Below are 23,995 nucleotides of genomic sequence, written 5' to 3' on the forward strand. Positions count from 1 at the left end.
CTAATTATCTTTTATTTTCCTTTTATATTTTTAACACCGACAGTCAGTTCCCCTCCTCAGCAGCTTGTCTGCATTTTCCAGAGGCCAGATGGATTGGGACACTGGGACTCTAGTCTCAGGACAGCCTGGACAGTTGGGTTTAATGCTGATCTACTGGGGTGTTACCAGAAAGAGGTCCCAATCCAGACCCCAAGAGAGAGTTCTTGGATCAGGGCGAGTCCATAGAGTAAAGTGAAAGCAAGTTTATTAAGAAAGTAAAGAAACAAAACAATGGCAACTCCATAGGCAGAGCAGCCCTGTGGGTTATTTTTATGATTATTTCTTGATTACATGCTAAACAAGGGGTGGGTTATTCATGAATTTTCTGGGAAAGGGGTGGCGGTTTACTAGAACAGAGGGTTCCTCCCATTTTAGACCACATAGGGTAACTTCCAGATGTTGCCATGGCATTTGTAAGTTGTCATGGCGCTGGTGGGAGTGTCATTCCACATGCTAATGGATTATAATTAGTATATAGTGAGCAGTGAGGACGAGCAGAGGTCACTCTCATTGCCATCTTGGTTTTGGTGGGTTTTGGCTGGCTTCTTTACTGCATCTTGTTTTGTCAGCGGGGTCTTTGTGGCCTGTATCTTGTGATATCAGTCTTGGCGACCTCCTGTCTCACCCTGTGACTAAGAATGCCTGTCCCGGACATGCAGCCCAGTAGGTTTCATCCTCATTTTACCCTGCTCATATTCAAGATGGAGTCGCTCTGGTTTGAACACCTGTAACAGGGGAACATTAAACTTCTTATAGAAAATGATCTTCATCTCTGAAGCAGGAATTCAGGCTGCTTATTTGTTGTAGTGTGTTTAAGATTCTAAGAAAAAAAGTGGGACTGATGACGAAAATTGACTGTGGGTCTTGAGGACTCACTAAAAGGTTGGGTAATAAAAACAAATCAGAATAAGATTAGAGAAGAAAGCAGAGAGAATAAAAATAGAGCAGAAGAAACAAGTTGTTTTAAAATCTACTAGTTATGGAATTAGAGGAGAACTCGTATTTTAAGGGCTATGAATTTCTTGAAAGAATGGTGAAGTAGATCTTGGAAAGTAGCAGAAATCCTAAACCTATCCATTCTTAAATTACTTCTTTAATTGAAAAAGAAGTCCTAATTCACTGCTAATGAACACTGATTGATGTATTTTTAACATTCTTCTGTTTAGCGTTCATTCTCCAAACATTGGAAGCATTTAATGGATTTTAATTGCATAATATTATTCTTGCAGGTCAAGGGGGTCAATTTTGAGGCAGTTCTGAGGGTGGAGGAAGAAGAGGCCAATTCTAAGCAAAATATAACAAAACGAGAAGTGGAGGACGACTTGGGTCTTAGCATGCTGATTGACTCCCAGAACAACCAGTATATTTTGACCAAGCCCAGAGATTCAACCATCCCACGTGCAGATCACCACTTTATAAAGGTAGTGAGTCATGGTGGGGATGCCTGCCTTCCCCCAATTCCTGGTTCATGGTGTCAGTATGACCGAGCTTTATCTTCTGAACAAGGCACAGCCTTCCTTCTAGCAGAGATTTTACTAGAATTCCGTACATTATCTGTGATTTGAGGCATCTTCCCTTAATTTCTAATCTTTTTTTCTAAAGGAATAAGATACTTTAATATTTAAAATGAAAGTGAATTTTGTTTTGGAGAATTTGGAAGACTTTCAAATTAGGAGTTACTGTAAATGGGATTAAAGCTTTAGTCATCTAAAAACCATTTTCACTAAAATTAAAAATCCTTAAAAGGCAGAGAGGTCTTGGCTAAGGAGTCATATATGGCTTCATTTAGCCCTGGGGTGCAGAGTGTGAGAACCCATCCAGCAGTGCCTGGCGTTCCAGATGGAACTGGATTCAGACCTGTTTCCTCCCAGGAACTTGGTCTAGACAAAGGCTATGCAGGGAGGTACTTGAAGCTGAGAGCATCATGGTTCGGGTGGTCACTCAGGAGGGAGTGGCACGGCCATGACAGGTGCAGCCCCTCAGGGAAGCTTGGCAAGATCTGATATACTGTCAGGTCTCCAGCAGAGACTGGAGGTTTGTACAGGAGCAGAAACCAAGCCAGAGAATCTAGGCTCAAAGATGGTGCTGTCTCAGGCGAGAGGAAGAGGACTAGCCAGAGAGAGATGTGGTCACGATGGAGTGGGTCCCAGGAGGGCTGGGGCTGCCGGGTGACTCTGTCAGTGCCCTCCAAGAAGGGGTGGAGGTATCTGTAAAGCTATTCTTTCTCCCTTTGTAATGAATAATCAATTTCCAGGGAGAGATTTTGAGACTGTAAGTATCCTGCTCCTCACTGACCTTCAGGGCTGCAGGTGCAGCAGTGCCAGCGCCCACTAAAGACTCCTGCCTGCACCCGTCATGGCAAAGCCACGTGAATTACAGTTTGGACACCAGCACTGAGAGTTTCCCAGATTAGAAAACTCAGTGGAATTCTAGGACTCAGAATTCTTAGAACACTCTTATGGGGCTTAAGCAAAACAAAAATTTTGCTGTATAGTCAGCCCTCTGTGTCCACGTGCTCTGCATCCTCAGATTCAACCAACTGTGGATGAAAATATTCAGAAAAAAGACCCAAGAATAACAATACAATAAAAATACAAATAAAATATGACAACAATTTCCATTGTGTAGGTATCATAAGTAATCTAGAGGTGCTTTAAAGTATACAGGAAGATGTGCTAGGTTACACACACATACCATCCCGTTTTGTATCAGAGACTTGAGCATCCGAGGATTCTGGTCTGGGGGGCAGGGGAGGATCATGGAACCACGGCCCCAAAGATACCGAGGGGTGACTGTAATCTTTAGGCCATGAAAAACTAACTCCATCTATTCCCAGAATACACTCTTCATATTTTCAGCTTCTCTGGGATCCTCAGCATGAGGAAAATCGGTGGTTTTGTCTTCACCCTTCATTCCCATCAGATGAAATCGGGGAACTACGTCCTGTTCTGTGCCTCAGCCAGCCAGCCCCCTTCTTACCACTGTTATCTTATACTTCTGTTTCTTATTTATTTTATTCTTCAGGACATTGTTACCATAGGAATGCTGTCCTTGCCTTGTGGCTGGCTATGTACAGCCATAGGATTGCCTACAATGTTTGGTTATATTATTTGTGGTGTACTTCTGGGACCTTCAGGACTAAATAGTATTAAGGTAAGAACAAAATTGGATTGTTTTGGTATCTGTTTAACAGAATATAAAAAGAGAATTCATGAAGACTAAAAAGTATTGAATGTGATTAATGCAGATACCAGCTTCGTATAAACCATTTCAAAGATGTCCTTTCAGGTGTCATGGGAAGTCTCTGAACCCTCAGGAAGTTGCTGTGCCTGTTAGTGAAGGGGCGGTGTTACTGGAGACAACGCCCCTGCTCGTTTCCATTAGTTTTAAGGACTCCATTTCCAGTAACATGCTGGACCAGGTTATTCAGACCACCTTTCACGTGCTGAATATAACCAAAGTGTTGCATTAACCGTTTTTGTTGTTGTTGTTGTTGTTTTTGAGACAGAGTCTCGCACTGTCACCCGGGCTGGAGTGCAATGGTGCAGTCTTGGCTCACTGCAACCTCCGCCTCCCGGGTTCACATGATTCTCCTGCTTCAGCCTCTTGAGTAGCTGGGATTACAGGTGCACACCACCACACCTGGCTAATTTTTTGTATTTTTAGTAGAGACGGGGTTTCACTATGTTAGTCAGACTGGTCTTGAACTCCTGACCTCATAATCCACCCGCCTCGGCCTCCAAAAGTGCTGAGATTACAGGCATGAGCCACCCTGCCTGGCCCATTAACTGTTTTTAAGCATCCCATTCACAACACATGGAAAAGCTGATTAGCCCCAGTCGAGGCAGTGCGCAGTGGGGCTGTTTGCTGGGCCCCGTCACACTGATGGCACTTCTGACAGGGAGGAAAGGTTCCCGAGCTTCCAGCTGTCTCCCCACAACACTCACGGTGCGAGCAGCGTGGAGAGCGGGTGCCAGAGTGGGTGCCATGAGTCCCACTGGAGGGAGGCGTGCCAGGGGGTGGGACGGGGAGGAGTGCCGCCTACTCCCTCCAAGCCTCTTTCCCTCTGCTGCTGGTTGAGCCTGGGACTAGGCCCAGGAGCCCCAGGGCTTTCTCCAGATCGCAGGGCGGCAGGAGGGGTCTGAGGAGCTCGAGCCCCAGCTGGTGAAGAGGAGCACGCCCAGCACCCTGGGCCTGGGGAGCGGCTGGCCGGCAGAGGAGCCGCAAGCCCACGTGTGGGGGCTCCCAGGACAGGGCTCGCCTTGGCAGAATGGCCTCTGGGAAGAACGGCTGTTTCAGTGTAGTTTTTGGAGTAGGTCTTTTTCACGTGATTCAAGTATAAAACACCAGAGCTGAAAAATCACTTCCTGCCCTTGGCAAATAAAAGCAAATACAAATTTCCTTCCTTCTTTTTCTTAATAGCAAAGGTGCGCATACACCAAGAAATAAGGTGAAGTGGCTGGGTAACATATACAACTGGATGCTGTAAAAATTATAATTCTTAATAAATCAGCTAAACCGTGGAAAATAATGTAATTATAAATAGACCAAGATAAAAATCAAAGCACATACTAGCCAAAAGTGAGAAGTGGTTAATCGAAGTATACTGTGTGATTACTGTGTGTGTGTGTGTGTGTGTGTTTTGGATACTTCCACCGGGCATACTAGGGCATGATTGTTGAGCTAAGTATACTTAATATGTTAAACATGTACAATTATATGGTTTTTCTTTTGTGTTTTTCAGTCTATTGTGCAAGTGGAGACATTAGGAGAATTTGGGGTGTTTTTTACTCTTTTTCTTGTTGGCTTAGAATTTTCTCCAGAAAAGCTAAGAAAGGTAAGGACCTCATCAACCTGTTACTGCAGCTAAGGAGCTTCACATCATGTGGTTTTGGTTCATACACTTTTAACACTTGTTGATGAATTCACTATCAAATGTTTTTAGAATAGAATATGATATTTTGGTTTGATGTTATTTTTGGGACAAATTCAGAAAGATAAAAAATACCAGGTTTGAAAGCGTAGAAATTCAGTGAAGAATTGGAATTTGCCTTCACATGGCTAACTTCAGGAAGGGTCTGGAAAGTAATGTGTGTGAACTTTAATAGATGGCTCCCTCTAAGCTGTGAAACTGTTAGAGGGTCAGATGTCATAGAGCTTGCATATTCAGTGTGTTACCCTAGAAAAAACTTTGTCAATTGGAAGTGAGTTAATTAAAAGACACTTTGTTTTTCCAGACACCGCACAAAAGAGGAAAGTAGCTGATTAAAAGCCAGGGTGGGGAGAGGTAAAATGAACACTGTTCCTAACAAAAACACCCTGTGAATTAAGATCAGATACCACTTTGCCTGCAGTGCTAGCTGGAAAACTAGCATCGACTTAGCAAAAGTTTTTAAGTGACTGTCAGATGTAACAGGCATTCTTGAACCAGATTCGTGAGAATCACAACTGTACACCCTTTTTGTATTTTTGGGGTTTTTTTTCCACGAAAGACTTGGTCATTTTAAACAAAGTGACTTAATTTACAGTGTCTGGTTTGCCTAATCATTCAGCCCTCTCGTGTAGTATTCCTTCTTTTTTTAATTTAAAATTTTTTTATTTCAATAGGTTGTTGGGAACAGGTGGTGTTTGGTTACATGAGTAAGTTCTTTAGTGGTGATTTGTGAGATTTTGGTGCACCTGTCACCAGAGCAGTGTACACTGCACCCAATGTGTAGTCTTTTATCCCTCGCCACCCACCACCCTTTGCCCCAAGTCCGCAAAGTCCAGTGTGTCATTCTTACACATTTGTGTCCTCATAGCTTAGCTCCCGCTTAGGAGTGAGATCATACGATGTTTGATTTTCCATTCCTGAGTTACTGCACTTAGAATAATGGTCTCCAGTTCCATCCAGGTTGCTACAAATACCCCTTTTTTGTTCCTTTTTATGGCTGAGTAGTATTCCATGGTATATAAATACCACATTTTCTATTGATGGGCATTTGGGCTGGTTCCATATTTTTGCAACTGCAAATCGTGCTGCTCTAGACATGTGCATGCAAGTCTCTTTTTCGTATAATGACTTATTTTCCCCTGGCAGTGGGGTTGCTGGATCAAATGGTAGAGCTACTTTTAGTTCTCTGAGCAACCTCCACACTGTTTTCCTTAGTGGTTGTGCTAGTTTACGCTCCCACCAGCAGTGCAGAAGTGTTCCCTGTTCCCCACATCCCTGCCAACATCTATTCTTTTCATTTTTTGGTTATGGCCATTCTTGGAGGAGTAAGGTATTGCATTGTGGTTTTGATTTGCATTTTCCTGATCATTAGTGATGTTCAGCATTTTTTTATGTCTGTTGGCCATTTGTTTATCTTCTTTAGAGAATTGTCTATTTATATCCTTAGCCCACTTTTGGATGGGATTGTTTGTTTTTTTCTTGCTGACTTTTTTGAGTTCTTTGTAGATTCTAGATATTAGTCCTTTGTCGGATGTATAGATTGTGGAGATTTTCTCCAGCTCTTTGGATTTGTACACTCTTTTTGGAGAGCTGTCTAGCAATTTGACCTAAAAGCCGTAAAATGTACATATGCCTTGACCTGGTACTTCTTCTAGGTCTCTCTCCAAAGAAAAGAATCAAACATAAGTTTTTAAAAAATTTACCCACAAAAGGTTTCACCTCCTCATTGTAAATTTTTAAGAAACAGTGGAACCAGTCCTGAGCGTCTAACGGTCAGTTCAGCTGCGGCGTGACTACGATGGAGTGTTAGGTAGCCACTGCAAAGTAACAAGAGCATCAGCAACAGAGCAAAATATCGGTTGGAAAGCTAAACGTGGGGAAAAAAGGAGCATGTAACATGACCACGGCAATGTAAAAGAAGCACCAATACATGGGGGAAAAATGGGAAAGAAGCGTTCCGGGTAGCCATGATGACTTCTGGTTTCTTCTCCATATTTTCCAAATTTTCTATAATAAGCAGTCAATACTTTGTCATTAGGAGGAAGAATAAACTTTTCTTTTAAAGGCTTGTGTTTACTTTCAGAAGTCAACTCTGATCTCACTGGCATGTTTTTCTTTATACTCTCTTCCCATTTGCTTCCTCAGTTCATCCTCTTACCTAGAACTTTTTGTTTTCTTTATCTTTCTGTTTTTCCACTAAAAGCTCCGTTTTTCCGTCTTCCCATTACTCTCCCTTTCCTGTGTACACTCCTGAAGACAGGCATCCTCATAAGGTGTTCTGAATTAACTTTAGGGTGTTCTCCAGGTACTTTGCATCTTTTTATATTTCTTGTAAATTGTTAATTTCTAAGCTCCATGATTAAAGAGAATTCACCACTCTCCTGGGTCCTAAGGAAAAGCGGTGTCATCCTTGCCGTTAATCCTGTGGAGGAGACTGTTGTGGGTGGGGAGGGTAAGGGAGCGTGGGCCGCGTGGCTGCCTGGCCTGTGGAGGAAGAGCCTGTTGTGGGTGGGGAGGGTAAGGGAGCGTGGGCCGCGTGGCTGCCTGGCCTGTGGAGGAGCCTGTTATAGGGGCTTGGGGGTGTGGCTGTCCAGTGCCCTGTCTCACCAGTGTCCCACGAGACTCCGTAAAAACACAAGGCCTCCATTCCATGGTGCAGCATGGGCGTGTGTGTGTGTGTGTGTGTGTGTGTGTGTGTGTGTGTGTAATTTAGAGAAGTTTGCAGCAAAGGGCAATTTAGGGCCAACCCCTAGGGGAGGTGGGAGGGATGAAGTTCTGGCTGTGCAGCAGAGCGTCAACAAGGCACTGATCTGCCTGGACCTGTGTTCCTCTCCTGTACAGTGAGGAATCTAGAAGGCTCCAGTGTCTTCTGGCTCTGCATTTTCATAGTTTGTATTTTTCTCCACTATGGTATTCACAGTTAAAAAATAATGTTGTATAACGTAAGGTGGAGGTAATTGTGAGCAGCGTGAGCACGTGCTTCATCAGGCCTGCTGTCGTCTAATGGTGCTTCCGAGGGTTTGCACCCGGTTCTGAAGTGCCTGCTTGGTGGTGTAGACTCGGGGGCTCGGCAAGAGGCTGGCGTTCTCTGTTAGTAAGTTGTGCTCAGCTGCCCTGCGTGGTGACAGAGTCAGATGCGTGGAAGGACACTGGATTGGGACTCAGGAGACGTCTGTGAAACTCCTTGCTGACACCTGATTGAGTGGGGCTGGGCAGGGTTCCTTCTGTGTCTGGGATGTGCGGGTGTCTTGGCGCTGACGAGGGTCTCCCGGTCCCAACTCCTCTCACCCGTTGCCAAGCCTGTGCTGCTGTCCCCGGAGGGAGCCGTCGGAGTCTGGCCCCACCCTGGTTCATGGAGACGGCATCCCGCTGTTTTTCTAAGACTGTGGACTCGGATTGCAGATCTGTATCCACCCAGAAAACGACATTATTAAGCAATGTGTTTATTTTCCCCTTTTTATTACTCAGGTATAAATATCTGGCCAAGCTTTAGAATAACCTGAGATACCCGGAGTGACTTTTCTGAACTGATGAGCCTCCTGCCACGTGGGTTAGCTTGCACACCACACTTATGGGTGGGAAAATAATTTCCTTGGGTTTTTGAAATGTTAATACTTGCCAGAAGGCCCCTCTTAGGACTTCTGAAGATATGATTAGAAACTACTTGGAACACTGAAGCCCCGAAACTGCGCCGTGCGTAGTGCTGAGGAAAGCTGCCCGCTCTGTTCTCGGCCTTGTAGCTGCTCGCTCCTCTAGCCTGACTTCAACTGTTCCTTAAACTTGATCTCTTAAGAGTCTGTCAGTTTCTGCCTCTCTGCAGATTGTTTCTCAAGTCATTGCGGTTGGGAGTTTCGTTTGCTTCTGTCTTGTATCTTCTCTGTTCTAACTACAAATACCTGTTGAGCACCTGTGGTGTTCCAGGCCCTTCAGGGGCTGCTGGGTGAGGCAGGTATAACGTACGTGTGTGCCTACCCTGCGGCTTGTATTTTGGGATTTCAGGAGAATGTGTCTTGGCGCCGGGGGTGCCAAGGGGCCCTCCCGTCAGCGCCTCCTGACCTTCAGCCCACAGGCAGCCATCTGGGGGGCTTGCTAACCCACAGATTCTGACCTGGGCGCGCCTGCAGATGGGGTTTCTGATGCATGCACGGGTCCCATGTTGAACAGGAAGCTTCTTACTCTCACCTGTGCCCCTGTGGCCTTTCCTGGTGCCGTTTCCCACTGTGGTGTCTGGACACCTTGCTCCCAGGGCCCTCCTGGCTGGAATGTGGGGTAACACAAGATAATAACGTCAGACAAGGTTCACCCTGGTAATGACCTCAGAGATAACAGAGTCTCGCCTGTTCTCTATAGAAACTAAAGCTAGAGAGATTGCTACCCACCCAGGGCGCACAGCGAGTTAGCGGCAGATCAGGCCTCAACTCCATGTGTCCCTTGAGGGTTAGGAAGACCCAGAATTAGAGCTGGCTAACACTGCTCGAGGAGTAACCCCCAAGCCCGTGGCCTCCTCAGGCTGCAGCCAGCGTGGATGGCACAGGTGCTTCCATTGCTCTTCGGCTGTGATATTCGGAAGAGGAAGGGTGTGAGACGCGCTCTGTGATAACCATCACGATTGCCAAGCATAGGAAGTAGAGAAAAGAAATTCAGAGGCAGGCTTTGTGGGACCGACCCTTCCCCTCCTTGTGGAAGGAGAGAGGGTGCCGAGCAGAGTAGAGACTTACCTGAGTCTCCGCAGCCCAGAGCTGTTTAGTGGCATCTGCTGGCCTCCTGTCACATGACATCTCAGTGTTCAGATGAAGTGAGCCCCGGGCCTCATGGGGTTGGAAGGCACTGTGCTTCCCCTTTGGGGTCCGGAAGCTCCATGGTGGACAAGCAGGCCAGCTGGTCACAACTGTGGGAAGCTGGGGCGTGTCTGCTCATTTCCCTGATTCTCAAAAAAAAAGTTGTAATTTTGCAAGAAGTGTTATTTTTCACTAAGAACTAGGTGGGGAGGGAAAAGCTCACATGCTCCAAAGCACCCAAGGTACATTGGGGGTGGCGGGCTTGGTGGGTGGGTCCCCCCTGGAGCTGCCTGTGTTGGGACTGGCGGGCTTGGTGGGTGGGTCCCCTGGAGCTGCCTGTCTATGTTGGGACTGGCGGGCTTGGCGGGTGGGTCCCCCCTGGAGCTGCCTGTGTATGTTGGGGCTGGTGGGCTTGGCGGGTGGGTCCCCTGACACTGCCTGTGTATGTTGGGGCTGGTGGGGTTGGTGGGTGGGTCCCCCCTGGAGGTGCCTGAGTATGTTGGGGCTGGCGGGCTTGGCAGGTGGGTCCCCTGGCGCTGCCTGTATGTGTTGGGACTGGCGGGCTTGGTGGGTGGGTCCCCTGGAGCTGCCTATGTTGGGACTGGTGGGCTTGGTGGGTGGGTCCCCCCTGGAGCTGCCTGTGTTGGGACTGGCGGGCTTGGTGGGTGGGTCCCCCCTGGAGCTGCCTGTGTACAGTTGGGACTGGTGGGCTCGGTGGGTGGGTCCCCTGGAGCTGCCTGTGTTGGGACTGGCGGGCTTGGTGGGTGGGTCCCCCTGGCGCTGCCTGTGTACAGTTGGGACTGGTGGGCTCGGTGGGTGGGTCTCCTGGAGCTGCCTGCCTATGTTGGGACTGGTGGGCTTGGTGGGTGGGTCCCCCCTGGAGCTGCCTATGTTGGGGCTGGCGGGCTTGGTGGGTGGGTCCCCTGGAGCTGCCTGTGTATGTTGGGACTGGTGGGCTTGGTGGGTGGGTCACCCCTGGAGCTGCCTGTGTATGTTGGGACTGGTGGGCTTGGTGGGTGGGTCCCCCCTGGAGCTGCCTGTGTTGGGACTGGTGGGCTTGGTGGGTGGGTCCCCCTGGCGCTGCCTGTGTACAGTTGGGACTGGTGGGCTCGGTGGGTGGGTCTCCTGGAGCTGCCTGTCTATGTTGGGACTGGTGGGCTTGGTGGGTGGGTCCCCCCGGAGCTGCCTATGTTGGGGCTGCCGGGCTTGGTGGGTGGGTCCCCTGGAGCTGCCTGTGTATGTTGGGACTGGTGGGCTTGGTGGGTGGGTCCCCCCGGAGCTGCCTATGTTGGGATGGCAGGCTTGGTGGGTGGGTCCCCCCTGGAGCTGCCTATGTTGGGACTGGTGGGCTTGGTGGGTGGGTCCCCCCGGAGCTGCCTATGTTGGGACTGGTGGGCTTGGTGGGTGGGTCCCCCCTGGAGCTGCCTATGTTGGGGCTGGTGGGCTTGGTGGGTGGGTCCCTCTGGAGCTGCCTGTGTATGTTGGGGCTGGTGGGCTTGTTGGGTGGGTCCCCCCTGGAGCTGCCTGTGTATGTTGGGACTGGTGGGCTTGGTGGGTGGGTCCCCCCTGGAGCTGCCTGTGTATGTTGGGACTGGCGGGCTTGGCGGGTGGGCCCCCCTGGAGCTGCCTGTGTTGGGACTGGCAGGCTTGGTGGGTGGGTCCCCCTGGCACTGCCTGTGTACAGTTGGGACTGGCAGGCTTCTTGGGTGGGCTCTCCCGGAGCCGCATGTGCCTGGCTGCTCCATGACGCCTATGTTTAGCCGCACAGCCCCTGCACCCCTTCCTTCTAGGGCCCCCACCCCAACTTTCACTTTCCGTAGAGGGCCTGGAATTAGGGAATTGATGCTTATATTGATTGGGACCATGCAGTGAGGAGAAAAAAATATGAATGAGCACTTCACGTGGAATAGGAGGAGTTCCAGGTTAATTTCTTTGGTTGATGTATCGTATTTATGTTTATATGTCGGTAGTTTTTATTATTTTACGATTGAAGCGTGCTTTCTTCCACCTTCCTGTCTGGTTTAACACAGTGCTGAGTGCACCCCGAGGCACTATAGAGCCGCTTCGAATGCCAAGCCACAGGGCCTGGGTGCACTTCCTGGCTCCAGCATTTACTGGCCACGTGACCTTGGGCGAGTCACTTAACCTGTGTGTGCCTCGGTGTTTTCATCTGAAAGTGGGGAAAATGGTCATCTTGAGCTCAGGGTGTTCTGAGGATTAGGTTCTATTCACACACATGGGGAGAGAGTGTGTGTGCGTGTATTGTGTGTGTGCAGCCCTGTGACAGTGCCTGGCACAGAGGAAGCCCTGTGTGAGGATTCACCGTGTTCAGATGGTGACCCCAGCGTTGCTTCACAAAAGCTCAGCTCTGCCTCCTTTCCTGGATGCAGAAATGCATGAAGTCTGTGTGGTGTGGTCATTGCCTGTTGTCACTAAAAAGTGTGTGACTCACTGTGTTCTCTTTAAGGTGTGGAAGATTTCCTTACAAGGGCCGTGTTACATGACACTGTTAATGATTGCATTTGGCTTGCTGTGGGGGCATCTCTTGCGGATCAAACCCACGCAGAGCGTCTTCATTTCCACGTGTCTGTCCTTGTCAAGCACACCCCTCGTGTCCAGGTTCCTCATGGGCAGTGCTCGGGGTGACAAAGAAGGTAGGTGACGGCATGTTCTGAGTGCGTGTCTAATTCATGCTCGTGTGTAGGTGACTTTTGGATTCACAGTTGAGGGCATGTGAGGAAAAATTGCAAAGTCTTACTTCCCCTCTTAGGACTTTCCTAACCATGGTGGATACCAGGGCTTACATTCTGTAAGGAAATGGTGTCCCTGTGAACTCAGCTCCTCCAAACCTCCACTTCTCCACTTGATTAAGAAAAATGCCCGTGAGGATTGATTGAGGGCCAGAGAGAAATTGGACCAAGATTTTGAAAAACCAGTCAGCACTGGAAAATGACCTGTGGAACTGGTGGATTTTAGGAAGTTGCGTATGTTTTGCTGCTTTAATTCTAGCAGGCACTGGGAATTGATACACTTTTGATACTTTCTTCCTGTGAAATCAAGGTGCTTTGGTAACTGAAGGTGTTCCCGACTCTTTGGCTTTGGCCTTAGTTTCATCGTATGTATGAAACATTGCCGCTTCTAAGTCGTGACTGTTTAGTGGAAGCTGACTTGCTCGGAGCCTAGGCAGGACCGTGTCCCTGTGCGGGGAGGACAGTGGAAGCGGACTCACTCGGAAACCTAGGCAGGACTGTGTCCCTGTGCGGGGAGGCTTGGCAGGTGGCTGTTTCTGACAGCCTGCCTACCCACTGGGTAAGCTGTCACTGTTTTGCTCTTATTTTGTAAAAGTCAGTAAAATACGGGGTCGAAATGTCACAGTCACTTCACTCTGACGTTCACCCTGCACAGAACACACAGGCATAGAAGAGAAAATACGGAAAGAGAAAAGCAGAGGTATGTCTGACCTCTCCCATAAACCGAGAGGCTCTGTGCCGGCAACTGAGAGGCTGAGCAGAGCTGGCCATGGGCCGCCAAGCAGGGTGCTGGAGCATGTGGGACCCACACGTGCCCTCACTGTGTGACAGGCAGTTGGGAAGCATCTGTCTGTGAAAGGAGGCAGGGAAAACTTTTTTAAAAATCTGCGGCTTTCTGTGGGGCCTGAGGCGCCAGTAGGACACGGATGCAGCCTCCCTGCTAGACGCTGGACGGGTGGCCCCGGCCATGGGCCTCCTCCGTGCTGGTCCCAGCATCCCTGTGGGCTGGTCCTAGGGTCAGCCCCATCGTGAGACTGGACAGGGTTGGAGGGTCGGGGGCTGAGTGAAATGAAAAAAGACCAAGTGGGGACCAGGAACGACGCATGAAAACAGCTCCTGGTTTAGTGGCCCGCACACGGGACACCCACACCTGTGAAGAAATCTGTGGCTGGAAAAGAGCTGACGGACTCAGCAGTCACAGCGTGAACTGTCCTTATGGACAGAGAAGCTTCACAAAGACATCAAAATCAGTGCACGGTGTATATACACTCGGAGGTGTGCAGTATATATACACTGGGAGTCGCAGGGGCCGGGACTGGAGAAGGAGAAGGCCGGAGTGTAGATGGAGAGGGTCAGTATATATATACACTCAGAGTCTCAGGGGCCGGGACTGGAGAGGGAGAGGGTTGGTGTGTAGATGGAGAGGGTCAGTATATATACACTCGGAGTCGCGGGGGCCGGGACTGGAGAGGCAGAGGGCCGGAGTGTAGATGGAGAGGGTCAGTATATATACACTCGGAGTCGCGGGAGCCAGGACTGGAGAGGGAGAGGGTTGGAGTGTAGATGGAGAGGGTCAGTATATATACACTCGGAGTCGCGGGGGCCGGGACTGGAGAGGGAGAGGGTTGGAGTGTAGATGGAGAGGGTCAGTATATATATACACTCGGAGTCTCAGGGGCCGGGACTGGAGAGGGAGAGGGTTGGTGTGTAGATGGAGAGGGTCAGTATATATACACTCGGAGTCGCGGGGGCCGGGACTGGAGAGGCAGAGGGCCGGAGTGTAGATGGAGAGGGTCAGTATATATACACTCGGAGTTGCGGGGGCCAGGACTGGAGAGGGAGAGGGTTGGAGTGTAGATGGAGAGGGTCAGTATATATATATACACTCGGAGTCTCAGGGGCCGGGACTGGAGAGGGAGAGGGTTGGTGTGTAGATGGAGAGGGTCAGTATATATACACTCGGAGTCGCGGGGGCCGGGACTGGAGAGGGAGAGGGTTGGAGTGTAGATGGAGAGGGTCAGTATATATATACACTTGGAGTCTCAGGGGCCGGGACTGGAGAGGGAGAGGGTTGGTGTGTAGATGGAGAGGGTCAGTATATATGGACTCAGAGCCCCAGGGGCCGGAGTGTAGACGGAGAGGGTTGGAGTGTAGATGGAGAGGGTCAGTATATATAGACTCAGAGCCTCAGTGGCCGGAGTGTAGATGGAGGGGGTTGGAGCGTAGATGGAGAGGGTTGGAGTGTAGACGGAGAGGGTTGGAGAGTAGATGGAGAGGGTCAGTGTACATAGACTCGGAGCCCCAGGTGCTGGAACTGGAAGGGGGCCGGAGTGTAAACGGAGAGAGTCAGTATATATAGATTTGGAGCCCCAGGTGCTGGGACTGGAAGGGGGCTGGAGTGTAGACGGAGAGAGTCAGTATATATAGATTTGGAGCCCCAGGTGCTGGAACTGGAAGGGGGCTGGAGTGTAGACGGAGAGAGTCAGTATATATAGATTTGGAGCCCCAGGTGCTGGGACTGGAAGGGGGCCAGAGTGTAGACGGAGAGGGTCAGTATATGTGGACTCGGAGCCCCAGGTGCTGGGACTGGAAGGGGGCCAGAGTGTAGATGGAGAGGGTCAGTATATATGGACTCGGAGCCCCAGGGGCCAGAATGTAGATGGAGAGGGTCAGTATATATAGACTCAGAGCCCCAGGGGCCGAGACTGGAAAGAGGACCTGGTAGGTTTTCAGAACTCGAGACAGGAGCCCATCTCCAACACTGATGGGATAAGGGGAAATAAGTCCACCCAGGCATGTCATGTTCTGCAGCTGAGCATGAAGTAGAAGGGAACATCTGAACACTTGGCAGAAAAGACAGGTGGTTTAAAAGGAACAGCAAATAATTGGGCTGATAGGACACGTCTCCTTGGCAATGTCAGATGGTGGGAGATAGCAGATAGGTAACCCATACCCTGGGGAGACAAGTCATGTGTGCCCAGTGAAAGTACCATCCAAGAGTAGGGGGTAAAATGCAGGCATTTCTGATGTGCAAAGACCCCAGAGCACCGCCCACCCAGCAGTCCCCACAGGGCCCAGACCCAGGCCCTGCAGAGGCAGAGCTGGGCGTGGAAGCAGCAGGGAGACAGAGGGGGCTAGAAGGTGATAAATTTAGTCAGTTATGACTGTTAGAAAAGGAGGGCAGGGAGACGGGGCTAGAAGGTGATAAATTTAGTCAGTTATGACTGTTAGAAAAGGAGGTGTTTGAGTTTGTTTTTTTAAAGGCCAGGCTAAAACTCTAGATAGTAAGAAGATAGGAGGGTTGCATGTTTGGGAGGTAGTTAGAGTCAAGGACTTGGACACTGAAAGGAAATTTACAATTAGACATGTTAAATGTGTAATATACCCACAGCACGGTTAGAAATTGTAATTTGAAAAAAAAGCTTTGGGAATAAACTTATCAAAAGAGAGCTGTGACCTTTGAGGATAAAGTCACAAATGGAGTGAATTCATGCTCACAGAGTTCATAAAAAGACTCCATTCATAAAGATGTCACTTCTCCCCAAGTTTATAAACTCATAGCTGTTCCAATAAAAAAAATCTGGCAGGAGTTTTCATGAAACTGAAGAAACTGATCCTAAAATTCAGTGGGTACCAAAAAGCTAAGAATAGGCAACATTAATTTGAGGTGAGGAGTCCCCCGCCAGCTCTCAAGACTGAGGATGTCCCGGTGGATAGCAGCACCACAGGCTGAGATGGAGCCGGGGGGTCGGGGCCCACAGCCCAGACGCTGCAGAGAAGCTGGGGAGATCGACTTACCAGGAGTGGGAATTAGCTATCCAATGTAAGAAAATGAAATTAGCTTGACTTTAGAACTACGAGAAGGAAATAGAAAATATCCTTATAACCTTAGGGTAGAATTCCTTAAAATATAAAATGCAGAATTCAAAAGAGAAAATACTGATACATATGACACATTTGACTTTGTAACCTTCTTTTTCATACTAACCTCACTATGGGGACAACTGTAACTTTTATTGAAAGGCATTTTTTTTTAATAAGCCACAGGCCAGAGGAAGACATTTCCTATAGTTATTTATTGTTTGTTTGTTTAGAGCAAAGGATTAATATTCAGAATGTATCAAGAACGTCTGTAAATCCAAACCAAAAAGTAACCTAATGGGAAAATAGGCAGAATATCTGAGCAAATAACTTATGGGAGAAGAAACCTAAATGATGAACAAAAAGGAAGACATGAGCCTCACTAGTATTCGGGGTGCAGGCTGATGGGACTGAGATCGACGCCATCCACACGAGCCTGCTGCCAAGCTTTGTTTTAGACCGAGTCTTGCAACAGGAAGACATGAGCCTCGCTAGTATTTGGGGTGCAGGCTGATGGGACTGAGATCGACGCCATCCACACAAGCCTGCTGCCAAGCTTTGTTTTAGACCGAGTCTTGCTGTCACCCAGGCTGGAGTGCAGTGGCTTGATCTTGGCTCACTGCAGCCCCAACCTCCTGGGCTCAAGTGATCCTCCCATCTCAGCATCCTGAGTAGCTGGGATGACAGGCGTGTGCCACCATGCCTGGCTAAGTTTTTAGTCTTTTTGTAGAGATGGAGGTCTTGCTGTGTTACCCAGGCTGGTTTTGAACCCTGGCCTCGAGCAGTCCTCCTGCCTCGGCCTCCCGAAGCATTGGGATTGCAGGCATGAGCCACCGCACCTGGCCCTGGCAGACATTTTTAACCCGATCTACCATTGGCAAGAATGTGGAGTTGCAAGATCTAAGCATTCTCCATGGGAATGTAAATTGGTTCAGCCACTTTGGAGAACAATTTTGCAATCAGAAAATTCCATTTCTATATACATATCCTAGAAAATTCTTGCAAATTATTATAATTCAAAACAGCATCATTTTTAGTAGCAAAAAATTAATCAACTGAATATTCAGTAACATGCTGGACAGTTAAGATGTATTCATACTTTGGAATGCTGCAGAAGCAAATGTGAATTCTGTAGCATGGAGGGAAAGATAGAAGATGTGGAATGCAACATGTTTTATGTGTTTAAAGTCTGAACTTTACATACATGCAAACTTTTACACTAAAAGCAACAAGAAATGTTTGAGAATGACAGATGTGGCCGAGTGGCTGTGCCAGAGATGGGGAGGCATGCCATCAGAGAGAGACGCAGGGCAGTCGGCTGCTTGTGACATTTCTTCCAGAAGCTCAGTGATGGCTCTGGTTGTTCATGACATGCTTTGTACCTTTTTTCTTGATCCAAAGTATTTTATAATAATTGTTTTTAAAAACAAGGTAAGTGGCTGGGCGCGGTGGCTCACGCTGGTAATCCCAGCACTTTGGGAGGCCGAGGCGGGCGGATCACGAGGTCAGGAGATCGAGACCATCCTGGCTAACATGGTGAAACCCCGTCTCTACTAAAAATACAAAAAATTAGCCGGGCATGGTGGCGGGCGCCTGTAGTCCCAGCCACTCAAGAGGCTGAGGCAGAAGAATGGCGTGAACCCGGGAGACAGAGTTTGCAGTGAGCCGAGATAGTGCCACTGCACTCCAGCCTCGTTGACAGAGCGAGACTCCGTCCCAAAAAAAAAAAAAAAAAAAAAAGAAATGCAGCTGACTTGTGTGTGTTTATTTTGTGCCCTGCAACTTTGTGAACTGGTTTATTCTAATAGATTTTTGCGTGTGAAATCTTTAGGATTTTCTACATATGAGATAATCTCATCTGCTTACAGGATCATTAAATTCATTCTTCCCAATTTGGACACCAGCCTTGTGTCTTAGAGATGCACGTTGAAAGGTATGGTTAAGAGGATGACTGGGGTTTCCCTTAGGAGGGTAGAGTGGAGGTTAGTGTATGAAACAAGGTTAGTCTACCTGATCATGGAAACTGGATTATTTGTTCCTTGAGATGCACTGTATTTTTCTTTCTACTTTTGCATATGCTTGAAATTTTATTAGAAATTCCTATATGTGTCCAGGCATGGTGGCTCATGCCTGTAATCCCAGCACTTTGGGAGGCCAAGGCAGGTGGATCACATCAGGTCAGGAGTTCAAGACCGTCCTGGCCAACATGGCAAAACCTCATCTCTACTGAAAATACAAAAATTAGCCGGGCATGGTGGCACACGCCTGTAATCCCCAGCTACTCGGGAGGCTGAGGCACAAGAATTGCTTGAACCCTGGAGGCGGAGCTTCCAGTGAGCTGAATTCACACCACTGCACTCCAGCCTGGGCCACAGAGTGAGACTCCATCTCAAAAAAAAAAAAAAAGAAAAGAAAAGAAATTCGTATATAGCCCAAACTTAAGACTGTCTCACCAGAGCTTAAAGGTGTTAGCTCTGGCCACAGCTGCGGCCTCAGTCACTCTTCTTACATGGATTTTGATCCAAATTCTGCTCCTTTTCTATTTCTCAAGATTTCTAGCCCTTTCGAGGGGCCCAGCCCTCGAAGGAGTCCAGTAAATGTGTAACTCCACTCTGCCTTGCCTGTGCTGAAAACACATAGAAAGAGGAACAGAGGAGGCAGGCACCTGGAGGTCAGAATGGCAGCTGGATTGTGAAGAAGGTGTGGTTTGCATGCCTGGCAGTGATGAGCTTCTTAGGCTTCATTCTTAACCTCGGAGCAAGACTCATTGTCCAGCCACAAGCAGCGTTGGCCTCCAGAGGCCTCCGTGGGCAGGGCCTGCCCTGTGAAACTCAGGTCTGCAAGAGAACTTTGAGACCAGGTGCCGTGGGCTGGCTGGTTCACAAAGGAAGACGGGCTCTATCCATTTCCAGGAAGAGCGCCCTTGTCTCTCTGGGAGTAATGTATGTGGGACCAGGCAAGAGGCCAGGAGTGGTGAGGAAACATTCCCTTCTTGTGAAAATGCAAGCGAGGGGGAAGGAGGTTTCCCCGACAATGTGCTAGAATATTCATGCAGCCTTTGTTGTTGTTGTTGTTGAGACGGAGTCTCTCGCTCTGTCGCCCAGGCTGGAGTGCAACGGCACAATTTCAGCTCACTGCAAGTTCCACCTCCCGGGTTCACGCCATTCTCCTGCCTCAGCCTCCCGAGCAGCTGGGACTACAGGCGCCCACCACCACACCCGGCTAATTCTATTTTTAGTAGAGACGGGGTTTCACCGTGTTAGCCAGGATGGTCTCGATCTCCTGACCTCGTGATCCGCCCGCCTTGGCCTCCCAAAGTGCTGGGATTTCATGCAGCCATTTTTGTATTAGTGAATAAATGGAATTCCTGAACGTCCACCAAGAGGTGAATGGATAAACTGTGGTCTATTCTACAACAGTTTTAAAAATGAATCAGAGCTTTGTGCATCAACATGGATAATTTTCAGATATAGTGGTGGTCAAAAACGGCAAGTCACAGAAATGTTGATTCTGTGAAGTTTAATAATACAAAATAATAAACTCAGTGTTGCTTCCAGATCTATAGGTGTTAACATTAAGTAGAAATGCATTCAAGGGGATGATGAACTTTCAGAATAAGGTCAAGTGGGGACTGTGGGTGGAGGGAAGAGGGGCCCCACAGCACGGGGTTTACAGACCTCCTTGTGGGGAGTGTGGGTGGAGGGAAGAGGGGCCCCACAGCACGGGGTTTACAGAGCTCCTTGTGGGGAGTGTGGGTGGAGGGAAGAGGGGCCCCACAGCACGGGGTTTACAGACCTCCTTGTGGGGAGTGTGGGTGGAGGGAAGAGGGGCCCCACAGCAAGGGGTTTACAGAGCTCCTTGGCGGCACCCTTAGGACTTTATTTCTTTAAAAATCTGAAGCAAATATGTTACAGGTTTAAAATTTAGCAAATTCCTTAGTGGGTATGTGAGCATTTGATATACTCCTTGTTCTCTGTATATTTAAACTGTTTAATAAAAGGAATGGAAAACAGGAAGAAATCAAAATGCTTATAGTAGTGATAAGCACAAAAAGGTAGTGCAGATTTCAGAAAGATGACAATAGTGAAAGTGTTGAGAAATTAGAGAAATTGTAATATTTCAGTGTAGTAATATTTTCATCTTGTCTGGTTGCACTGCTGAAGTTTTGTGCCCGTCACTACTCCAAGCACTTGTCTTCCTCCTGCAGCCCCGTGAAGTCCCTCGTGAGCAGTGTTTCCTGCGCAGGCCCTGTGGGTGTGGACTCGGGGTCCTGCATCAGGGACCTTGGTGAAGACCTGGTCTCTGCTCTGTGGTGCCCATGGCCTAGCGGGCAACAGTTGAGTGTCTGTTGATTTCAGCCAGTTCACTATGATCGGTGCAAAGGAAGAGAACAAAATATTTAAAACATTTACAAAATGCTGGCAGTAATATCATCAAAGGCTATCTCTAAAAAGTGAGATGTAGTGAGAGATTTTGTTTCTTTTAAATAGAAGGGGCGCAGGTGTGAACGTGTTATCTGCGGAAGATGTGGGGTGGCCGCGGCTCCTTTGCATCCCACAGACTCATCTCGCAGCCTCCCTCCCGTCTTGCGAAGGCTGCGAGATGAAGAGAGATGCGGTGACCACAAGCCCATGCGAGCCTTAGGGTGAAAATCGCTGATCTGTGAAGCCTCCGCATGGACAATATTAGTTGGGAGGCAATTTTTATCATCTCCTGAATCGTGTAACCCTAAAAGGCACAAAGCTGTAGCCACAACAGCTTAACGTCATCGTCTGTTCAGACTGTTTTAAAATTCTAAGCCAAGATATTTTGTTCACCAAAAATTAAATTTTGTACAATAAGTCAATCAAGCCTTCTAAAACGATTACCTGAATCTCTATCCAGAAAGAGATTTTTGCTGGCATCAAGGGGTTTTGTGTGGTTCTGCTGTTTTTTTAAAATAAGCCTTTTCTATCAGATTGGTCTTTTAAAATCTGTTGATAGCAGTAGCTTTTTTTTTTTTTTTGAGACGGAGTCTCGCTCTTGTACCCCAGGCTGGAGTGCAGTGGCGTGATCTCAGCTCACTGTAACCTCCGCCTCCTGGGTTCAAGTGATTCTCCTGCCTCAGCCTCCCAAGTAGCTGGGACTGCAGGTGCCCGCCACCATGCCCAGCTAATTTTTTGTATTTTTAGAACAGATGGGGTTTCACCATGTTGGTCAGGCTGGTCTCGAACTCCTGACCTCAGGTGATCTACCCGCCTCAGCCTCCCAAAGTGCTGGGATTACAGGCGTGAGCCACCGCGCCCAGCCGCTTTTTTTTTTTTTGTAAGAAAAAATACCTTGTTGGGGGTGGGGTTGGGGGAATGACAATTTAATTTTTAGAAGCATATTTACAGAGTTCATAGCTGGAACTGTACGTTGAAATTTGAGACCTTTGGAGGCTTGTGCAAGTTACTGAATTTGGGAAGAAGGTCTCATTTTCGTTTCTTCTTTCCAGAGTTGTTCCTTAGTCTCTTCAGCTAGTCATGGCTACTACTGTTCTGCCCTCGTGAGCCGGTGTTTGTCTGCCGGGCCCGCCTTGGTCACACAGCGAAGGCTCATTCCGTGTGGTGGCTTGGGTGCGTCTGCACCATTTGGACACCAAGTCTGTCTTGGTCTCACAGCGAAGGCTCATTCCGTGTGGTGGCTCGGGTGCGTCTGCACCATTTGGACACCAAGTCTGTGTTGGTCTCACAGCGAAGGCTCATTCCGTGTGGTGGCTCGGGTGCGTCTGCACCATTTGGACACCAAGTCTGTCTTGGTCTCACAGCGAAGGCTCATTCCGTGTGGTGGCTCGGGTGTGTCTGCACCATTTGGACACCAAGTCTGTGTTGGTCTCACAGCGAAGGCTCATTCCGTGTGGTGGCTTGGGTGCGTCTGCACCATTTGGACACCAAGTCTGTGTTGGTCTCACAGCGAAGGCTCATTCCGTGTGGTGGCTCGGGTGCGTCTGCACCATTTGGACATCAAGTCTGTGTTGGTCTCACAGAGAAGGCTCGTTCTGTGCAGTGGCTTGGGTGGGTCTGCACACGTGGAACACACCACGTGACCAGAGGGGCCTGAGTCAGGCCTACCTGGAGTAGCTCAGGGAAGCTGTAAAGGTGAGAAGCGAAGGCTTCTCCATGTGTTTCTGGGACGCAGTGAAATTGGTGTGATTATCCAAGCCTGTCATCTTGTTTGCCATGTCACCTTTTTGTCATGAGATTTTTCAATAATTATATAAATAACAAGTAAGTCGTGGAAGTAAAAGGTGTTCTGATGATTTGCTCTACAACATTTTTAATCTTAAAATGCTTCAGTGTTCTCAAAGAGATTTTAAAGTCTATTCTTAAAAATGTAAAGTGCCGGCCGGGAGTAGTGGCCCATGCCTGTAATCCCAGCACTTTGGGAGGCCAGGGCAGGCGGATCACAAGGTCAGGAGTTTGAGACCAGCCTGACCAACATGGTGAAACCCCGTCTCTACTAAAGATATAAAAATTAGCCAGGCGTGATGGCAGGCGCCTATAATCCCAGCTACTCAGGAGGCTAAGGCAGGAGAATCACTTGAACCCGGGAGGTGGAGGTTGCAGTGAGCCGAGATCGTGCCACTGCACTCCAGCCTGGGCGACAGAGCAAAACTCCATCTCAAAAAAAAAAAAAAAAAAAAGTAAAGTGCCAAGGTAATTTGAGTTATTTTGGAAGTGTGTACAATGGCAATATTTTGACTTTGGATACTTTTGAGTTGCCGTAGACCTGTCTTCAATGCCTTTCCCCCCACAGGCGACATTGACTACAGCACCGTGCTCCTCGGCATGCTGGTGACGCAGGACGTGCAGCTCGGGCTCTTCATGGCCGTCATGCCGACTCTCATACAGGCGGGCGCCAGTGCATCTTCTAGGTAAATGCTTTGTGTACGCAATTTGTTTTTCTAGTTTAAAATCACTTGTGCATAAAAATACTACTTAATACCTTTTCCAAAGAGATGTTCTGAGCTCAAATGGCTCAGGATTCCGTGCACAGTCCCTAGAGCAACACTGCCTTGCTCACGCCCTGGCTCTATGCTTAGCAGCTCCTCACCACGGGCAGGTGACTTATCCTCACAGTTCCTCAGTCCTGTCTTCCATCAAGTAGGGGTGGTAGTAGTACCCACTGATGGAGTAGTCAGGAGGAATGAATGAGTTCCAATAGAAACATGCTTAGAACAATGCCCAGAACGTAATAAGTGATGTGGAGGGAGGGGGGTGTCTGTATGCATGTGTATGTGTGCACGGGGAGGGAGTATCTGTGTGTGTGTGTGTGTGTGTAGGTAGGGTATATCTGTGTGCTTACGTGGTATGTGTGTGCATGTATTCATGTGTATCTGCATGTATGTGTGGCGCACCTGTGGTGGGGGGGCATGTGTCTGCATGTGTGGTGTGTGTGTTTGTTCTGTGGTATGTCTGTGGGGGGGTATCCACGTGTGCGTATGTGGGGTATATCTGTGTGTTTGCATGTGTCTGCATGCATGTGCGTCTGCATGTATATCTGCATGCATGTGTGGTGTGTGTGTGTGTGTATGAGAGCTATCATTGTATGGTTGTATATCTGCATGCATGTGTGGTGTGTGTGTTCTGTGGTATGTCTGTAGGGGGGTATCC

At 48.5% G+C, this 23,995-nt stretch overlaps 1 protein-coding gene across 23 annotated transcripts in view; it reads left to right on the forward strand.

The window, feature by feature from the left end:
• Window positions 1–23,995, forward strand: part of TMCO3 (transmembrane and coiled-coil domains 3) — a 60,149-nt gene that overhangs the window by 7,901 nt on the left and 28,253 nt on the right. For 16 of the 23 annotated variants that reach the window (XR_010150590.1, XM_063792377.1, XM_024348403.2 and 13 more), the window contains exons 4-8: window positions 1,269–1,460; window positions 3,064–3,192; window positions 4,784–4,876; window positions 12,218–12,404; window positions 23,139–23,256. Coding sequence is in view for 22 of the 23 variants with exons in the window: in XM_063792377.1 (XP_063648447.1) it covers window positions 1,269–1,460; window positions 3,064–3,192; window positions 4,784–4,876; window positions 12,218–12,404; window positions 23,139–23,256 (719 nt within the window). In the remaining variant the exon portion in view is untranslated. The remainder of the gene's footprint in view (window positions 1–1,268; window positions 1,461–3,063; window positions 3,193–4,783; window positions 4,877–12,217; window positions 12,405–23,138; window positions 23,257–23,995) is intronic. The other 7 variants (XM_024348405.2, XM_054665628.1, XM_054665626.2 and 4 more) reach the window with 1 other exon arrangement.

This window comes from Pan troglodytes, chromosome 14 (genome assembly GCF_028858775.2).
Source record: "Pan troglodytes isolate AG18354 chromosome 14, NHGRI_mPanTro3-v2.0_pri, whole genome shotgun sequence".
NCBI lineage: Eukaryota > Metazoa > Chordata > Mammalia > Primates > Hominidae > Pan > Pan troglodytes.